Here is a 20,619-nt window from a genome sequence, read left to right on the forward strand (position 1 = left end):
GAGAGCGAAATCCATGCATGTCCTGCACGCAAGTGTTCCTTTTAACAGTGGACCCGTCCGTACACACATTCCTCTATGTTTATGACAAAACGGACAACAAATGGGACGCACGATCGAAAATCGCGCTGCCTGCGTGAGCACCTCGCTGCGCTCGCATGAGAGCTAAGCGCAAACATCAGCATTTGTTGATTAGCAGCGTTCGTGCATCGCTATTTCGTAACTCGGAGCTGGCGAATGGGTCAATTTGATGAGCCATTCAACTTACCTCTGCAAGCACGATCAAATTTACGGTCGCAAAGCTCCTTTGCAGACAGGCTCTTTACCCAGCCGCTGGTAACGTAGTTGTGCGATTCCATTGACTTTTACGCCTTTATTTCGCCCAGAGTAACAAGGTTAGTGCCGAAAACCAAATAGTTTACGATATCGCCATGCGACACTTCTCGGAAGGCGGAGATGTTCGAAGTCGTGTCCGTTCGGGGCCGAAGCGTGTAGGGGTCCACTCCGTCGCACAACCGCACCTTTTCCTCATAGCGAGAACACGCTTGTCTTATCAGTTCTGAACAGTATGCCGCATTTACCGGCTGCCTTGTGCCAAGGCGGCATGATGCTCAATAACGGCTCGCGAAAAAGAAAGTGACCGTGGCAACGCGGCTCCGTCAGCTCCATCGTACTGAACACTGTAGTCGTGAAGTTGGTACGTACGGCTCGTGTGTGCGGCTGTTCATCCAATATGGCCGCCGCAGTAGGACCGTAGCAATGGTGGCGTCACGTGCAAGCCAGTCTATACATGTTCAGATATGCACAGCGCCGAAGCGACGCTGTGCATTTCTGGTCAAGAAGTATCGTTTCGTCTTGCGGACTCACCCCATTTCTGGTGTACACCAGCAACCCGACTACGTGATTTTGAGGTGAACGATCAAGGCGTATGTGGCCTTCGGTTGTGGACGAAAGTAAAAGAAAGCGCAGGAGCGCAGGCATTGTGAAGTCATCGTCATCGTGCCGTCGTCTTAGCGCAGTCATGATTCCTTTGTTGTCTTATCATATTGATCGTGCTGGTGTTGTGACATCGCCGGCATCGAATTTCTCGTTATTATTAACGTCTTCATTTCCTCATTGCGATCACCGCCATAATGATGCACATACCGTCGGCCAAAGCTTATCGATTACATCAATACCGTTATCGATTTATTTTGTAAGGACGCTATTCGGAACACTTCCGAATAGCTCGCGAGTCATCGCGACTGTGTCCCATTTGTGATCTTTGGAGAACCTAGGCTATGCGCATAACTTGAGAACCACTTTCTAATATTTATGCAACAATTAGTTCGATGCAACGCACAGTGTGCACATAGAGCATACAGCTCGTGCACAGCGCGGTCTGCTGCCTCAGGAAATGCCGGGACTGCGCGATGCTCTTTACAAAGCATGTGTTTCAAGGTTACGGCGTGACGCGCTCTGGCACCAGCGCAGTACAGACATCTCGTAGCACATGCGTGGTTTGAGGTATATCAAGAACTTCACGCACGACTCGAAGTGTTGAAAAAATTCTCCTTCACGGGGTGTCACCGGAGGCAACGTTTCGACAAGTGGTCTTGTCTTCTTCAAGGCTGCAACTTGTCGAAACGTCGCCTCCGGCGACACGCGGTGATAGAGAAGTTTTCATCTCTTCAAGCCTCCGTCTTCCACCGAACTTCTCTCTTATTTGCACGTACGACGTGAACTGTAAAAATTACAGAACGGCTAATAAAGCTGTAACGCTCGCATTTCACTTACTATACTGTTCTACGTAAAGCCAGTGATGTGTGGACGCAATCTAAGCAACAGTAAGATCTTACAAAGATATCCTGGGGCTTTAGACGAAACCCTTACCAGTATTGCTCGGACTCGATAGAGCCATAAATAGCGAAGCGTTTTCCTTTAAATCTTGGTTAAAGACGAGCATACTATATGGTACTTATGTAGTTATGATCACTGTGTCGAATAGAAAAAATGACTATTTTTTGCCCAAAGCAGCTTGGGCTTGTTGGTACGAAACGTGTTTGGGATTGCGCACACTTAGACAGGGGCGGAGTAAGCAGAGAAATATTTATCTACAGAAATGGATGAGGTGAGTGGGCACTGTCGCATAAACCATTTTAGATAGTTTACGGTCATGCATGTGGGACCTAGTGCACTCACCTCACTGAGTTCTGGGCATAAGTCTGTCTCGGCTGTTTCAAATAAACATTTGGGGGTTGATAACGCTTGTATCGTGTTGCTTACTCCGTCCCTGTCTAAGTGTGCGCTGTCCCACTCATATTTTATGCCACTTCAAGGGAACAGGTGCTATAAAATTGGAAGAACACCAACTCCCTAACTATATATTACTGGTCCCTCGTTACTATGTAACTTGTGTTTTAATAGGAAGCATTCTGCAGCGTATGACCTCCCGCTGGTCTCGCGAAGGGACCGACGGGAAACAGTGACCGCTGCTAGTGAGGGAAGTCAGTTTCTCGCGATTACAAAGTGCAGCCCCAGCGAATCATTTCTCAAGAACGCTACATCTGAATGCAATATGTAACCATCCCTGTCACTGTCATTTCTTCGAGACGCATTGCGTGATTAAAAAAAGGGTATCGTTTCTTTGTCTAAAGCAATGCAAGAGCCGACGTATAATCCCAAAATCAGCCCACACATGCGAATTACTGCTGTCATTACGTTGTCTGGGCTTCTTCCGTGAACAGCTTCTCTCTCGCTAGTCGCGTCGCTGCTGTGACTCAGCTATATCACCCATCACGGGACGAACAGTGCTCCTTTCCTTGCACGAGAGAAAGAAACACCAAAAATAAAGCGAGTCTGCAAATGATTTTGCGCCAGTTATTTCGAATAGATTACTGCGCTCTACACTCTAAAAAAGAGGGCGAGGAAAGAGGGTGTCTTTTTCTCCCACAGGAATAATTGTCATCTATCATGCATGCCTTTTCTTGCCTTATCGCCGCGCGCCCGGCACTACCAGGTCACGAGCCACATGCGCGTTATCAGCGTGGCATAGCATCCTTGATAGGAAAGGGGTGAGCGCAGAGTTTTCGAGAAACGCAATCAGGACAGGCGACGATTATTGTTGCGGGGCAAAAACACGCCCGTTTTACTAGATCTACCGGCGGTTGAAGTTAAACGGAGCGAGTCCCGAAGCTAGCAGCGGGACGAAACCGCCCCGTCACTCCGAAGGCTGTCTGTCCGAATGACGAGGCATCTTGCGGGGTGCCTCAATGTGAAGACGCCTCTTGTTCGAATAGCGTCCGTTCCGTACAAAGTATCGATCTGGGTGGATATAAAAAGTCTAGAGACCCTACCACCAGGTGCGCTGTCAGATACCGAGTGCGGCGAGCGCTCTCCTCCTCCCCTCTTAGACGCTGGGCGAGAGGGGCGAGGAACAAGTGAAGGGGAGGAGGAGAGGGGGGCGCGACGGAAGCGAAGTTGCCCCGTCAGTTCCGCCGCTCCAATCTGCTCACCACGCGAGGTTCGCGCGCGCCGCGCCACTTTCGGAGCTCCAGGATACGGACACTTGTTCATCGCGCGCGCCCGAAAGCTTCATGTTGCCAGGTCGCGTTGTTCTATGTTGTCTGGGCTGTGCTCGAGTCGGGTGAGTGGGCTTTTCCTTCCTCAAGATTTTGACGACTCTCTTCTACGCGCCTGACCGCAAAACTTTTCGTAGCACGGGGTTCAGGAAACAAAACCATTTAGTCGCGACTTCTCTGCGCTACTTGATATTTGGGCGAACATTTGTTGTAAGAGGATTCACTGCACCCATGGAAGCGAGAGCGGATGCGTTCGCTGCGAAAGATGCCTCTTACTTCAGGGTCCCGTGTCGGTAAAACTTTTGCGGTTAGATTATATTCACTGGTGAAGCCGTAATGTGGTCAACTACTGACTGCCGTCATCGCAATCTTGAATGTAAGGCAAGAAATCTTATGTAAAATGTTTCCTCAGTGGTCTGAAAGCGATGGTGAAGAACTTATCCTAGAGTTTAATTGTGTCGTTTGTCTATGTGACGACAACTGCGGAGTCCTTGTGCTAGCGTGGTAGAGGATTTCGCGCGACTTTATCCTTTTGTGGTCTATAAATAAGTTTCGACTATTATCGTTCATCGGCAATTTCGCACGTTCATTTTGAGGCTGTTCTTTTAAACATAAAACACTATTTATTGCCCTTTTGATTTTGTCACATACAATGGTTCCACTAGTTTCATCACTCGTACTTAATTTGGAACCTTAATCGGGTGCCTTTGGAAACTCTAAAGAGTAATTTTTTTTTCAAGTACGCTCTTAAAACTTACCGCAGCTTTCGTGTGTGTTATTGGAAGATTGAACTTCACCATTAGCTCAACGGCTTCAGTTATTGCTTTAAAGGCATTGACCTCCTAAAAATTATTTAATCTACACATCTGACCTACCAGCACACCACAAAACATTTTCACGCTATCAAGCCCACTAATTAGATTGCCGACATGTTTTGAATAAATGAGCTGCAATTATGTGCTATGGCAGTTGACGTCCATCGATCTTGTTTAACAAGTCAATGAGTTAGAGGACCTGGTCAGGTGAATGCATTGAATGGAAGTTTAAAAACACAAAAACAGTGATATGTGGTGATGTTGTCTTTGCCATGGTGTTCGCTTGCTTATTTAATGGTACTCGTAATAGCATGACTTTCGCGCAATAATTGTTTATTTGGTTAATTAAGACTTATTGTTTTAAAAAACCATGCGGCGCCATTTTGTTATTCTTACCAAGATAACTTTCCGAGGTAGTATTAGCAAATCGTTCGCAAGTGCTCAAATCTTGGCGCGTCTGTAAGTATGCACCGCACCGGATTAAGTCATCTGTAATGACGGGCTATAGTCACAAACGAAAAAACTAAGATAGCTTAGTGAAGCAATTTATGTGATTTTTTTTTTGTTCTTCTGGAGTCTTTCAAGGTCACAGCATGTCTCGGACGGTGATTTGTCGTCCATCAACGCAGAGATGTTACGTTTATTTATTGGTTATTCACGCGAGCGTTCCTTTAAAGCTTTGACTATTTCCTTTCTTTTTTTTTTGTGACGGGAAATAGTTGAGTACTCCTTGCCTAAGCCCATAACCATAATGAAATTTCCAGAGCATGAGGCATATTACTATCCCCATCACCAGTGATTTGTAGCCGCAAACGATAAGCGTTCGAGCGTATAAAATTTTCCGAAACTTCTTGAAATTTATTCTAGCTCACTTAGGCAACGTCAAACCAGCCGAATATTGTGTCCGTAGCACTTATGAATTAAAATTATGAGTAACTGCAGCTCATGCTGTTCCACGACTACAAAAGCGACAGTGTTGCTACACCAATGCACTTTCGCCAATCACCAAGTGGAAGGATGGTGTCAGTTACCCTGACTGATTACCGTGGTTAACAGGGCGACTGTTCTGCCGTGGCGTTTTGCGACGTCGTGCTTTATTCCCAGGACATTTGTTTTCGTTGTGTTTTGCATACGCGGGTTTGCATTTCTTTTTCTCTTTCCTTCGATGCTGCAACGCTACGTTCCGACGAATTTTAATTAAAGCCTCAGTGAAAGGAAGGGGTAAAGGTACACGAAGCACGCTTCCACGCCATATATGCGAGCAACGCAACCAGAGGCACACCGCGTCTTCGAATATGTTACAATACACGTCTTTGAGAAGCGCTCGCGCTCTATAATTCGGAATACGAGCTTTTAAGGCGGCTGTAGAAGACGAGCTGCTCAAAGTTACCGGAGTGTACTTCATTGGCGCACGTATACATACGTACACGCACAATGTTGGCGCTTGCAGCACATTCCGCCTCTGTGATGTCCGAATTGAAATGCACTGTATACTGAAAACGAAAAGTTTAGGCGTTGCATAAGCAGCGAGCTTGGGGCCCATTATAACGAGGATGCTCGAACTTTTTTGTTTCTGCATGTTGAGTATCCCACTAGAATTGCGTGAAGCGGAGTAGGAAAGCAGCGCTACCGCCATAACAGTCTACTCCTGCGCTGGAAATGCAATACTGCGTCGCGGGGCACGATATCGCCTTCACGAAGAAACAACCTACATCTAGACTTTAAAGCGCCCGAATGCAGAAGCTCGAGCCACCGGGAATGCGGAGAAATTTAAATTGGGCTCGAAGGCCAATCTAACCGGCACAGCTTTCTGCGGCGTTGTAGGCTTCCCCAAACGCCGTTGTGATCGGCAGCAAGTGTTACGACAGGCGACTGCTCTTCAATTGGTACCCTTTAGTTACGCGAGAAAGAAAGTAAAAGGACAGTAAAGCGCCCCAATTCCCTATTTAAAGTCAGCGGTATACCGTTCACTCGCTCTCCCCACACTCGCGGAATAGACTACACGAAATAGACATGCCATATAGAAAGCACTTCTCCCAGCCAAAGAGCAAATAAGGCATCCTCTCAAACATCTGGAGCCGTTGCTGGTTCCCGCGTGTTGCGAAGCGTTCTAAAGAAAAGCGGACACGACGGAAACGGAATAGCCCTAGCAAGAAAGTGAGCCGGAAATGCTTTCCTAAGATGGCCACGTTTGTTTCTTGGGCCTCTGGCCCGTATTTGTCCCAGCGGAGCGCGGCGGGCTGTTTTCAAATTCTAATCATTTGCCGGGAACCCCCTCCCTCTTTCCGCCCCCCCTCCCCTCTGTGCTTCCCTCCTTCTCAAGAGTAGCAGAGGGAGCACGTCTCTGTGGGACCTAACAAGATTGGGATAAAATATTCACTCGAGGCGACCTCCCTCAGAGGCCATCCCCTGTGACCTTACTGCTTTGGCCGATTGTATTGCTCCCGCGTAAACCACACTCTCTCTTGCTCTTTATCCGCGATTTCCTTTCGTCCCTTCACTCTCCTTTTTTTTTGCCTTAGCCTTCTCGTTTCTCTTCCCCGCTTCGTATATGCGTGCGTGCGGTATACGCGGATATGGTGGCCGCCCGTACCACATTCCTCCTTCGACCGTTGCTTGCCGGAGTCGCCCGCCGCGGCCGCCGCATCGTTGCCTTGTTTTTCTTTGCCTACAGTTTTCTTATCGAATTAGACTCATCGAGTGGCCGGCCGCATCTCACATTGCTGCCTGCGGGAAAAGCGCGGCGCTGAGCAGGAAGCTCGTTGGGGTATCACCGCCGGTCTTTTACCGGACCTTGAGAGCGTTTACCGTGTAGTACACCGAGGCACGCAACGAGTGGCGTAAGCGCTGAAGCGTGAACAGAGTCCGAGAATCGCTTCGAGCTTCTCTTTTTTCGTGTGTGTGTGTGTGTGTGTCGGCAAGCCTCATTGCAAGGTTTCAGGGAGGTGCAAGCAAGGGCAAGAAGCGTAGCTCCTCGGCTTCTTTTACGGGACCACATCTGCGCCTGCCGTCAAAAGAACAAAGTGTTGCTAACATCGCGAGAGATGATCTTCGAAGGGCATGATGGCACGAACTGGTAAAAAATTACGTGCGAGTTTTTCTCTGATGAGCAAATTTTAGTGATGGGCGCATAATTGTCGCACAGCCACATATCTCGCGATGTTAACTGAGCTTGTTTTTGTTGTTTGTTTTTTTCAAGCAAAGCTTGTTATAACTCGCATATTTCGGTGGCGGCGTCGTACGCGAAATACCGGGCGCCGGCAATCGTACAGAAACGCAGCCCTTGAAGGTACGCCGGTCACTTGCGCATTTATACGATTCGTTTTCCAATAACTGATGCTCTCTCGATCGTGGGCTTGTCAGTGATTAGCCGTTTCTGACATGGCAATCTGATCTTTTATCGAAGAGGCTTGTCATTTCACGTTGCCGCATTTCATTGTTGCCCGGATATAAGAGCATGAACGTCGTTGTTGCCTGTAGCAACTGAAGGAAAGAAGATGGCTTTTAAGGACTCGTTTTTTGTTTGTTAGACACAATAATAATGAGAACTAATAGACAATAATGCCAAGGAAAGTATACGCGATGTTATTTGTAATAATTGGGATATAAATGTGAAGCAAGTAAAGTGGACGAAAAGATAACTTGCTGCCGGCAGGGACCGAACCTGCGACCTTCGAATAACGCGTCAGATGCTCTACCACTGAGCTACGGCGGCGGTCATGCCCCAGTCCACTTTATAGAGTATATATGTGCATTTAAACTATGTGTGCATCTAAACCGTGACGCCAAAAGGCAGAAAAAAGAGTGTTCCACACTCGCCGCCATGGCTGCGATCGGCGCTGACTAACGCTCCTAGGTCTAAATGCACATATATACCCCATAAAGTGGACGAGAGGATGACCGCCGAAGTAGCTCAGTGGTAGAGCATCGTACGCGTTATTCGAAGGTCGCAGGTTCGGTCCCTGCCGGCGGCAAGTTATATTTTCGTCCACTTTACTTTATTCACATTTGTATCCCAATTATTACAAATAACATCTCCCATACTTTCCTTGGCATTATTGTCTGTTAGTTCTCATTAATACTGTAGCAACTGAAGTGTTCAGCTGCTAAGCACGTGTATCAAGGTCGAATACCCGGCATGGGGGAAGGAAACAGTTATGAGAGAGCATTGCGCAATTCGATAAAAAGAAAGAAAGAAAGAAAGTGAGGCATGCAGGAGCCAAGCTTCGCTTGCCCCCATTTTTCCGATAGGGCAAAGGCTGCTGAATTGTTGTGTTTCTTTTCTTTTAACGTGGTCAAGAAATTGAAGATATCTCCGCGAGTGGCACTGTGTCCTGTCATGTTCAAATATAATGCTCATGCGGCACGCACGGCGTTTCCAAGGTGATAGAAGTGGAGAGCACTTGCGTCATTTCCCGGAGGATTTGGCAACTCCTTGTAGGACCCTCTACTGACTGCATAAATATTTGCTTTTACACGCATACAGTAACGTTTTTTTTTTTTACTTAAATAAAGAATAAATGAAGGAGCTGTTGTCGCCATTGCTACCCATTTCAAGTGGTTGTTAGAATAGAAGAAAAATTAAGAAAGAGTAATAATACATACATACAGTACTACATTTGGTAAGCTCAAAAGTTCTCGTTTGAACAGAGCCCACACACAGCCGCGGTGCACACTTTCAATGTAGTCAGCTCAATACTCATCACTAGTGTTAGTGTCATAAAAAAACGTTGGAGCACTTTCATTGCTTTTCGATTTATCCGAGATGGCCATGGGCCTTGTATTTTCGCCAACGAGAACGTTCGCTCCGAGTCCAGCGAGTGGAGTTCCTGTTCAAGTCGCTGTCTATGTGTCATGTGCTTGGGACAGTCGAGCAACAATGGACGCCCTCGTCGTCTAGGCCGCGCGAACGTGTTGACGATGGCGCGCGCTAAATGCGGAATAAAAAAGTCCTTTGTGTAAGCAGTTCCGAGTCTTAGGCGATTAATGAGTGTCCATACATCGTGGGAGGTCTAATTTGCACTCATGCTTAGGGTCAACAGCGTACAAGATTGATTCATGCTGCCTGAGAACCAGGTGGACAAACATAGTTCAACGTTTTACCCTTCGTAATGTGCGGTGTATGTCACATTGTGACATATGAATGAGGCGGGTTTGTGTATAATGATGAGCGGTTTTTGCCAACTCATCTGCCAAGTGATATTGTTATCTTCTTATTTATTTATGACACAAGAATACACGAACGACGTATCTGTCGTCTTTCTTGGTCGCCATGTTTTCAGCGCTATGGCTTCATTGAATGTACCGAACCCACTAGCCCAAAAACGTGTGCACTTTTACGACCGTCCTTTCATTCACAGTAAAACATTTCAATAGCGATACTATGAATGCAACGGTTATTAACGCCATAAACGTTGAAACATGGTATTCACGGCGCATCCACTGTGCCACCGCGTCATTACGAGGTGTTTCGTCATTCGTTTCTTCTTTTTTCCCCCAGAGAGTACCCACTTGCTAGACCTTAAGCCTTACATAACTTTTTCGTATTACGGCCCTAACACCTAATGGACTGTTGCATTAACCCAGCCTCAAAAAGCGCTCAACTTTCATTAAAATAACCTGGTCGAATGGCATTGCACAGGTTTCCCATGCGTGAAGAATAGGTCGCCTGACGTCGTATTAGAGATATTGGCGTAAATTTAGAACCTTGGAAATAACGTGGTCCCCGCCATATTGAGAGCGGATCCTCGTTCGCAAAGATATATATATATATATATATAGGAAGGAAAGCAGTGTCAATTTCAAGGGCTCGTTTTCTTTGTTATACACAATATTAATGAGAACTAACAGACAATAATGCCAAGGAAAGTATAGGGGATGTTTTTAGTAATAAATGTAAGGTAATTGTGAAGAAAGAAAAGTGGACGAAAAGATAGCTTGCCGTGGGCAGGGACCGAACCTGCGACCTTCGAATAACGCGTCCGATGCTCTACCAACTGAACTACCGCGGCGGCCATCCCCCCGTGCACTTTATTGGGTATATGTGTGCATTTAAACGTGGGAGCGTCAGTCAGCGCCGCCAGTAGCCATATATATATATATATATATATATATATATATATATATATATATATATATATATATATATATATATATATATATATATATATATATATATATATAGTTGAACAATATCGCTGTGTGCGCCATGCTCTTTTGTTCATTAAGGTGTGTACGAGCGAGTCTTCTCTCTCTCTCTTTATGTTTCTTTTATTTTTGATCCGGAAGCGCCAACAAATGAAAGAGTAAAGTGCCTCAGCTGAATGAAAAGACAGCGTGTGCAGTAAGATTACGCTGGCTTGCTTTAGAAACCATTTCTTTATTTTTCTTTTCTGTCCATTTCCATTTAGTGATTCTTCTTTTTTTCTTTTTCTTTTTTGTCGACTTCATATGAAACGCGAGGGATGTGGGGTGCAGGATTAAAGGTTTTACTCTAATCCTCTTTGGGCAGATTGATGAAAACTATAGGCACCTCGGCAAGGGTAGTCGGAGGGATGGACTACCTATATCCAGATGCCAAATCTTGTGCGCCAGTCAGGGGCACATTTACTTTAGCGAGGGCGGCTGACGCGCACGGGAAGACACGAAGAGTGAAGTGTCAATAGGCTTCTTCTTCACTTCATTCGTAATCGTTTCTTGTTTCTTTCTTCTCTTTACGTGGTACTTTTTTCATTTTTTTCTCTTAAATTTTTACGAAGTCTTTCTTCGTCCTGTTGCCCGTGCGTCGTCTGATAACAGGATCAATGTTGAACAACGGCTTACAATGTTCGTCAAAGCTTAGCAGAAGCGGGAGAAGAGAAGGGCTAGCGTTTATAAGCTAGAAGCGTCAGCTGTGCAAGCCAACGGTCTGAGATTGCAATGGAATAGCGCTCGGCACGGCAAGTGCATTTCGTTACAGTACTAAATAGGTAAAGCGACATATATTATGGCGTACAAATGAACGCTTATTTTTTTTAACTCCGATGCATGCAGATTAACCCCAAATAGAGGCATTATAAAACACGTGCAATATCCGGTTGGCCAAGGGGACACAATGTTCGAAGATTGAAATTATAGTGCTTGTAAACCCGTTCATTACGTTTGCTACTTTATAAGATTTCTTAGGCCGGTCACCCATGGGCGCTATTCTTTGCAGCGTATCTTTCCCACACATGGCTCTGTACTAATCAATTGAAATGCTCTGCGCAATGTCGTAGGTGCTGTCGCCTTAGATGTCGTGACATGTGATGTCCTGAATGGCAGTGTTATTTACCTTGTCGGCATAGCCGCACAACCACTAGAATCAGCCGCTGTAGTCGAGCTATCGGTGTAGATGTTGACGTGGCTGTTGTAGTTCTCGTACAAGAGAAGTATGACCAGTTGCTTTTGGGAAGGTCGTGGTATATATCTCACGTTTTCCTGAAGTCCTGTAATCGTTAGTTGCACTTGAGGACGGCTCAAACACCGCGGAGAAAACAGTTGCCCAGCTGCAGCTGCGTACCCAGTTGTAAACGAGGAGCGTTGCGCACACGCAGAGCATTTCTGAGGGTTTCAAAAGCGAGTGCTTAAGCAATGCTCAGCGATGATTAAAACAGAGATGACACAGCAAGTCCTCACTATAGTGCTTATACATGGAGTATACTTGTATGCAATGTCAATTACGAAAGGTAAAGCCGCGCGCTTTTCTATTGTCGTATGGAGTCAGTTTACGAGGCATTTTGTCATTACAGTTTAAGAAATGTGACTTTCTGTGGCGAACTTTCTGTCCAGAGAAATGACTACCTTTTGCCTCCACGGTTGCAGTTCCTTGTTTTGCAACCATACATACTTATTTACTCGTTCACGTATAAAATGTTATTGCCTGTGGTCCGAAGACGTTGTATATGTAAGAACGGAGAAACATTCAGAAATATGATTAAGTGAATGACAAATATCTATCATTTCAGTTCTCTCTCTCTCTCTCTCGCCCTTTCTCTCTCTCATTACTTTTTTTCTGCGTGCATGGCGATAACGTTTATAGTCGTGCAGCTCTGTCTCGGTATAGCAGTTCAAAGACTCGGAGTCTGCTTCTATAACGTCTCAGACGAATGTTTTTCTTTTTTTCAACCTCTCACAGAACAAACTTTTAATGGTTTCCGCCAGGTGAGACTGCCACTGTGTAGAGGCGGGACACCGCACGTTACCCTCATTAGCCATCTCTCTCTCTCTCCCTTCTCGGCACATCTGTCGAAACGGAGCGCCTTGTTTTCATTCTCTTTGTTCCTTGCCTTTCAAGAAACGCTTAATCGACGCAAATTAAACTTAGCTTTCGGGTTGTCCCCTTGTTGCTTCTAATGAAACAAAATGCGCGGCTGCTTGGTTGGTAGCTTTCTTTTTTTATTTTTTCGCGTTGTTCTATTCTTCCAGGTATGCTCGCAGGAACCACGCTTTTCGAAACACCTCGAAGTAGAAGCTTGCAAATCCTGTTTGAATAACGGCCTTGTCACTCTGAGGGCCTGTAACCTTGTCCTCCAGCAGACGCTTCTAATTAAAAAGAAAAGACGCTGTGTTTGTTCGCTAGAGATAACAGCCAGTGTTTTCTTTATTTCTGTCTTCATGCGACATGTATTGCAGCCGAAACCGTGTTTTTCAGTTTACGAATAAGAAAGAATACCTAAGAGTATTTACTGTATTTCGTTTAATGATAATAAAGTTCAAAGTTCAAAGTTCAAAGAGTGTTGCCCCAGCCGTGTAAAGTCGTTGCATCATAGCGTGGGAGTTACGTGAACAGCTGTTTTGCCCCACACTTTGCACTCGTTCAAATGCATCAAATGAAAACCAAAATTGAGTGCTGAGCTTGTGACACACTACCAACGCGCGCGTGTGTGTGTGTGTGTGTGTGTGTGTGTGTGTGTGTGTGTGTGTGTGTGTGTGTGTGTGTGTGTGTGTGTGTGTGTGTGTGTGTGTGTGTGTGTGTGTGTGTGTTGCGTGCGTGTGCGTGCGTGCCGGTGTGCGTTCAAGCGATTACCTTACACAGATTAACCACTGCTTCATGCATAGAAAAATTTAGCATCTCTACTGACTTCGAGAACAAGAGATAAGCAGCTCCACAGCATATGTAATACAACAATGTAAAAGAGAAAGACAGCAGGCTCCAATGAGAGTCACTTTGTCTTGCCTATATTTTTAAGTAGATCTTGAAAATACGACCATTCGCTTCCAAGGATTTCAATTACCAGTTAAGTTTAAAATGTGTGTTATTTAGTTGATGCTAAATATCTATTTCTTGCGCACGCAGACGTCCATATATTTGAGTAATTGAATTAAATAACCAGATTAATACCATTTGCCACTGGCAGTGTATTTAAAAATTGTGTGCTCTAAAACGATATACGCGCTTTATGTGTACAAAACGAAACGTGATAGAAGCAGAGAATGGACAGAAAACCAAATAAATTTACCGCAAATCTACAAATTCCGTCGAAGTACAGCGTGTATTTTTATGGCTAACATTTTAATTACATGTGGCATATAGCTAAAATCTACTCAAAGATCAAAATTATTCGAAGAGGCATCCCTCACTTGCTCAAGTAATAAGTAACTGACTATAATTCAAAATACAGTAATGAACATTGTGCTTAATTTCATGAATATAATGCAATCCGCTAATTGAAGCCAGTGATATAACAATGACCATCCAGTTAGAAATAATCTTGAAATGAGCTTCGCTATTGAGACATGCGCTGTCAAGCCTGCGCTGAAAGTGCGCTGGTGTATCGCCAGGTCTGGGCAAAGATAGTTCGAAATTGTATCACGGTACGATACAGGATACTCAGTCAAGAAGTATTTGAGATACATATACAATATACTGCAGCACTGATTGTATCCGATACGGTACATTCGGAAATTTGTTGTTATATATCTATACAGTGTAACACTAAACGTCTATGCTCTAGAATGTTCGCTTGAATATTTAATAACTGCGACCAGTTTCGTTTCATTCGAATGAAATGTTCGTTAGCATCCCAAAAGTTTTGTACTTCTGGCTCAAGGTAATTAGTTTCATTTCGGAACAACCTATTGGCGTCGCTTTAGCTGCTTAACATGACAGCTCATTCTCTACACGCTTCGCTGACAGCGGTTATTGCTTGTCGCTTTAGTAAGTGATAGGAGTTGCTGCTCTGCTTACCGGCCAGATAGAAGGTTGTCATCTAGTCACAAAAACGTCAGTAAGAAGTCTCCGCATGATGGTGCAAATACCACTGTGGAGTTCTACCTTGCCCGTACACGTATTGCGGTTTTCGCAATAACGGATCACCGGCCATGTGTATACGTCACCTAGAACATGTGCAGCCTATAAGCGTTTCGGTCGTATTCTACAGTTGCACAAAGCGCCGCAGGACACCACCACTATTCACACTATTGCCACTTATAGCTCCAATTACCTGATGATTAGTAATAGTAAAAGAATTTAGGGAGGCCTAAACAAGGACAACAAATATATCTAAGTAAAATAGAAAAGCACTTCCGTATCAAACACAGCTAAGAAGTATAACAACACGATACAGGTGGCACCCCCAAGAGCTAATAAGAATTGTTGCGTTTGACGTCCCAAAATCACGATATGATTATCTAGAGACGCTGTAATGGAGGGCTCCGGAAATTTCGAGCACCTAGGTTTCTAAAGCTTAAATATAAGCACACGGGCCTCTGGCATTTTCCCACCACCGAAATGCGGCCGCCGCGACCTTCGGGTCAGCAGTCAAGCCCCGTATCCACTAGACCACCGTAGCGGTAACCCCTGATAGCTATGACAGTTGAATTCAGTGACAATGAAATATAGCGTAATATTAGGCAACCAAATTTTTTTTTTTTTCCTTTTGTCGAGTCTGGTGGCGCTCGTCACCACCCCATTATAAAGAGCACACTAATAGCATCCATTCATCCATATATCCACCTGCAAACACACTGCAGGTTACAGCTGTAAAATGAAGTATATGCCATAAAATGTGAAGTAATTAGCCTATAAAAAAGCCTTCAGGGACAAGAAGAGAGCAGAGTGGGCCAGGGAACAAACAGGTGTTAAGGACATTTTAGTCCAAGTCAGGAAGAAGAAATGGACATGGGCAGGACATGTAGCACTAGGCAAGATCACCGCCGGTCATTAAGAGTAACTGACTGGATTCCCATGTTCCGCCAATCAACCCGGTCCTGTGCTTTCTGTTGCCACGTTATACCTGCAAACTTCTTAATCTCATCTACCCACCTAATTTTCTGTCTTCCCCTCACGCGTTTGCCCTCTCTTGGAATCCAGAGGCCTTTGCCCTGCAGTGGGCGTAGACAGGCTGATGATGATGATGATGATGATGATGATGATGATGACTGGATTCCTAGCGAAGACAAACGCGTGAGGGGGAGACAGAAAGTTAGGTGGGCAGATGGGATTGAGAAGTTTTCGGGTGTAACGGGGCCGCAGCAAGCGCAGGACTAGGTTGATTGGTCAAACATGAGAGAGGCATCTGCAGTGGGCGCAGTCAGGATGATGATGATTATGATGATGATGAGGAGGAGGAGGAAGAGGAGGATGAAGTTAGCAAGTCTTTGCTAATATAGCTAGTGTGCATATTGAGTTCGCATGCACATAATGTCCACTATTTTATAGCGCTGCATATTGCTCGGGTCAATGTTTTTTTTTCTTTAGTATCCTGTTTTGATAGGCAAAAAGCTCAGATGTTTATCCTTAGATACCTCCATATTTCCTTACACTGGGCATCACAGTAACGAATCTGTTGTTTTGCTGCACACACTGAGCGTTCGGGTTTCACAACCACGAGAAATATCTGTTTAACTCATTCTCTACACATGCAGGTTGATCGCATCTTATCTAGCTAACGGGCTTTAGGCCACGAGGAATCGGATTCGTTTTTCCTCAAGTCGACACAAGTATACAGGGATGTCAAAACATGCGTACGTCACGTAACAAAGAAAACCTTCATTCGTTTGCTCAGCAGCAACTTATCGGAGGCTCCCATAGCGTGGAATACCAGCGGTACAAGTGAGTCTCTATTTGGGCGCTATCGATTTTTCCCAGCTGAATGAGCTCTGCTCCCTGTAACTTATTACCTGTTGGCACAGCGAGCATTCGTTTTCGGCGCTGCCTTTTCAGTGTAAAGCTAAGGGAATGTGAATGGAAAAGAAAGAGAATCAAAACGGTTGCTTTCTGCGAATGTCGAACACGCCATCCGAGCTTTTAATCTTTCCAGTGGCCGCACAACAGCATTGACCGAGTGGTACTCTTATCGGAGCCATCTTGCAACTCTTTCTGTGCTTTGAAGCTTCTAACCGTACATTTCGAATCCATGATGTATAAAAAGGTGTTTGAGGTACAGAAACACTTTGAAAAGATGTTTGCTCCAGCGGTGTTCAAGATGGTCCCTTTATCAATAGCATATTACTGCGCTAGAGCCACCAAGCGCTCGAGGAAGGACGCGATACTATATTTCAATGGTTGCCGAGCCAATTCGGAATTGTCGGAAATGACCGCGCCGACAAAGTTGCCCGATCGGCTCATATGAACAAGACCAGCGGAGGCTCATACCACTCTCGAGAACGGACGCTGCGCGGCAACAGCAATCACGTGCTCGCCGCGTCACACTTTTACAATGGAATACACAGGGTTTCTCCAATTCGCGCTTCTATTCTACTGACCCTAATTTGCGACTTCGTTTGCCATACGAACTCTCCCGACGCGATGCAACTTTGCTTCGTCGCATGTGGTTAGGTGTGGCATTTACGAATGCCCATTGTTATCTCGTTCGAATGGCCAAAAGTGCGGCATGAAACTTCTGCGGCTCTGAGGAGACGACTGAGCACATTCTAAGCCACTGCCCATCCTACCAGACTCAAATATGTGTTCTAGGAAACAAACACCATCGTTTTGATGCAGGACCACCGTCAGAAAAGAAGATCCTGGGACCTTGGCCCACGTTTTCGTGCATGCGCCAGGCCACGAAAGCCCTATTCAGATACTTGACGACGACTGAACTTCACGAGCGTCTGTGAACTACCAGTGCGAGTTCTTGTGTCTGTTTTCTCACTGGCTGTTCATTTCCTTTTTTCTTCTCACTCTTGTTCTTTCTCCTGTATCTTATCTATCATTCCCCCTTTCCACCACGCCACGTGTAGGGTAGCCATCTGAGCCTAAACTTGGTTAACCTGCCTATACTTCCTCTTCGTTTCTCTCTCTCTGTCTTTACCGTAGTCTATTTTGCTGTTTGTGAGCGGGACTTTTGTATCTTTGGGCTCTTCACACAAAATACGAAACGTTTTTAAGTGCACCATGATGAACTGCATTACGACAAAAATGAGTTCAGTTCAACTGCAGTGTTGATGCACCCATGACTATCACGACTCGTTGAACGGATATTTATCATACCCTGGTAGTGCAAAGACGAAATTTGTTTGACCCCTTGCGCATACACTATTGATCCCACAAGTGCGGCACATCAAACTTTTACTTCACAGTCCTAACTAGTTTCCTAAGGTTTATCTTTAAATAGTCGAACAGTACTCTGTTTTTTTTCTACTGCGAAGCATTACTTGGTTCACTCTAGGTACGTTGCGTTGCATAAGTAGGTAGGATACTGTCGAGTTTGATCGTGGGCCTCTTCTCAAAGCAAATGATCGCCTCCTTAACTTGGTGTAGACCAAAATTGGTCTGGGAGGTTAAGAGGGTTTTACGAATATGACTGTCTGGTCATGACATGAATAACGTGAGAATCCTGTCGCGTACGTCGTCAAACCCTTTCCTCCAGACACGGGTGGCACATACCCGTATACCACGTGCCGCGGTATACGGGTATGCGCCACAGGTGATTGACAGTTTATATCTACCCGGGAACGGCGAGAACAGACTGGTAATTTAATTGCGAGAGTTAAAAAAAACGATATGTGCAGCGTTGACCCGACGAATGCAAATAATAAGAATTAGGATCCCAGTAGGAATCACACCCAAGCATTCAGCGTGGTAGTCAGGTATTCTACCACAGAGCCGCGCCGGGTGTGGAAACTGCTTTGGAAAAAGACCCTATGCAGGTGTAATGTCGGTTCAATGTCAATTGTGGCTGCTATGCTTGCTATCTAATTTTATAACAAAGCCATAAACACTACATATGTACTGTTATGATACAGTCCTCAACATGTATTGTGGTTGCAGTGTTGGCTCCGCTTTTATAGTAGTCTAATAAACATTACATTTGTATTCCTATGATTCAACAAACTATATTGAAGCGTTGCCCGACCCCGGAGGAATGCGCTAACGAAAGTTAGGTATGATATTCACATGACTGCACCGTAAGGTGCACTTCGCGTCGATAATACTGGTGTTTGTGCTTTAACGTGAGTGCTGACGTTACTTCAGATCATGTAACCCTCAAAACGCCAGTTTCGTTGACGTGCCTGGTATGCGCACGATGTGCAAACAACTACTCCATTGACAAAAACACGTCGGTCCACCTGGTAACGCTTGGCTCAAAGTAAAAAAAAAATGCAGCACACAACCACTCTCTGACAGCTTCGCATAAAGCCTATTCCCACACGACGGGGGATCTGACGAATTTTTCTTGTGCTCGGATGCTGAACCGAAGTTCTCAGGTTCGATCCCGGTGGTCGCGTTTTGACGTTGGCACGTGTACTATGCGATGCCGGTGCACGTTAAAGAACACCAGATAGACGAAAATTCCGGAGCCGCCTATTACGGCGTGCCTCATAACCACATCGCAGTTTTGGCACATAAATACAGCAGATAACCGAGGCGCCTTGACCCAACTAGCTCTATGCTTGACATAGTAGCGTCGTAGAGTTTCCTACAATATTTGCTAGGGAGAACTGTGGCGCTTCGATCTTTCAGCCACCATGGGAATGATGGATAGTACACGGATTTTCCTAGACCTCGGGTCGTTGGCTTCGAACGCACTTGTATCTTTGTTTATTCCATTGTTTTGGCTTCTGTTTCGGATAGAAGAATGTCTACCTCCGAACCTCGTAAGCTGTTTTGAGTTGGCGAGCCTAAAAGGGTCAAGGTGGTGGATTGGGACGGCTGAACTTACGCTGAACTTCGTCTTGCGACAAAGCGGCTGCAGGCCACACGGAGCCAGAGGGAACCGAATGAACGAGGCTTAGACACATGTATGCACTATCCATCATTCCCATGATGGCTGAAGCGTCATCCGTAGCAGCTCCCATAGACACAAGCAGTGGCGTAGGCAGAAGTTGGTTCGTGTGTGTGTGGGGGGGGGGGGGTCAGGTGTGCCACCCCTGGCTACGACCCTGGACGCGGAGGACAGATGTACTCTAGTGTACTATTACGAAGCTCTATGGTAGCAGCAGTGAGCATCCAGAAAGAGGGGAGAACAGTCAAACAAAGGTTCAGTTTAAAAAAAAAACGTTTTGTTTCCAATGGCGCGATCAACCTTTGATCACTCAGCACAACTCCACCTGCTGTAATCTGTATCAGAATTTTTTTCATTTATTCTATGTTCGAGTATTTGCTATACACACGTAGCAAGTTAGAAAATCTACGCTGTCGACGCTGTAAGTCAACTCAGTGTCTTATATTTCGGGCAAGCCAGGTTTTCGGTATCGCAAAAACAGAAGTACCATTATAAAACAAGATATTTTTGTAGTGTTCGGTGCACTCCACGTAGTAAATAAACGCGCTCTTTGCTAACATTTTCACACGAAAGTGTTTTATGCTCGGGTTCACTAAGACTTCAGTAACGTATTACGCTTACACGGGTATTGTTATATGCTTTGTTTTTGTAAATATTCTTTTTGTACCGTGTGTTATATATCTTGTACATTTGGTGCAAATATTTTCACCTGTCACTTGTTGCCATGTAATTGGTCTTCTGGGCCCTAGTCAAGCTGTTTCATTACAGCTTTTAGCCCAGGAGACCATCCAGAATGTAATGTTTTTGTTTTATTCTGGAAAATAAAGGGAATGAATGAATGAATGAATGAATGAATGAATGAATGAATGAATAAATGAATGAATGAATGTGACGTTGATAAATTAGACGCTAACAGATGAGAAAGAAAAAACTATAAGAAAAAAGGGGACCATGAGGCGATGCGAAGCTGGAGCACTTGCACGATCGCGTTCCGTTGGCATTCGTTGGGCATGCTACCGACCTCGCGTAGTGGAACGCGAAGAGAAACGCTACGCGCGT

General features: G+C 45.2%; 1 protein-coding gene across 1 annotated transcript in view; it reads left to right on the plus strand.

Moving 5' to 3' along the window:
• The first annotated feature begins 2,098 nt into the window (after window positions 1-2,098).
• Window positions 2,099-20,619, plus strand: part of LOC119394703 (uncharacterized) — a 61,642-nt gene continuing 43,121 nt past the window's right edge. Inside the window, exons 1-2 of the mRNA XM_037662015.2 lie at window positions 2,099-2,107; window positions 3,469-3,622. Coding sequence (XP_037517943.1) covers window positions 2,099-2,107; window positions 3,469-3,622 — 163 coding nt within the window. The remainder of the gene's footprint in view (window positions 2,108-3,468; window positions 3,623-20,619) is intronic.

Source organism: Rhipicephalus sanguineus, chromosome 5, assembly GCF_013339695.2.
Source record: "Rhipicephalus sanguineus isolate Rsan-2018 chromosome 5, BIME_Rsan_1.4, whole genome shotgun sequence".
Taxonomy (NCBI): Eukaryota; Metazoa; Arthropoda; class Arachnida; order Ixodida; family Ixodidae; genus Rhipicephalus; species Rhipicephalus sanguineus.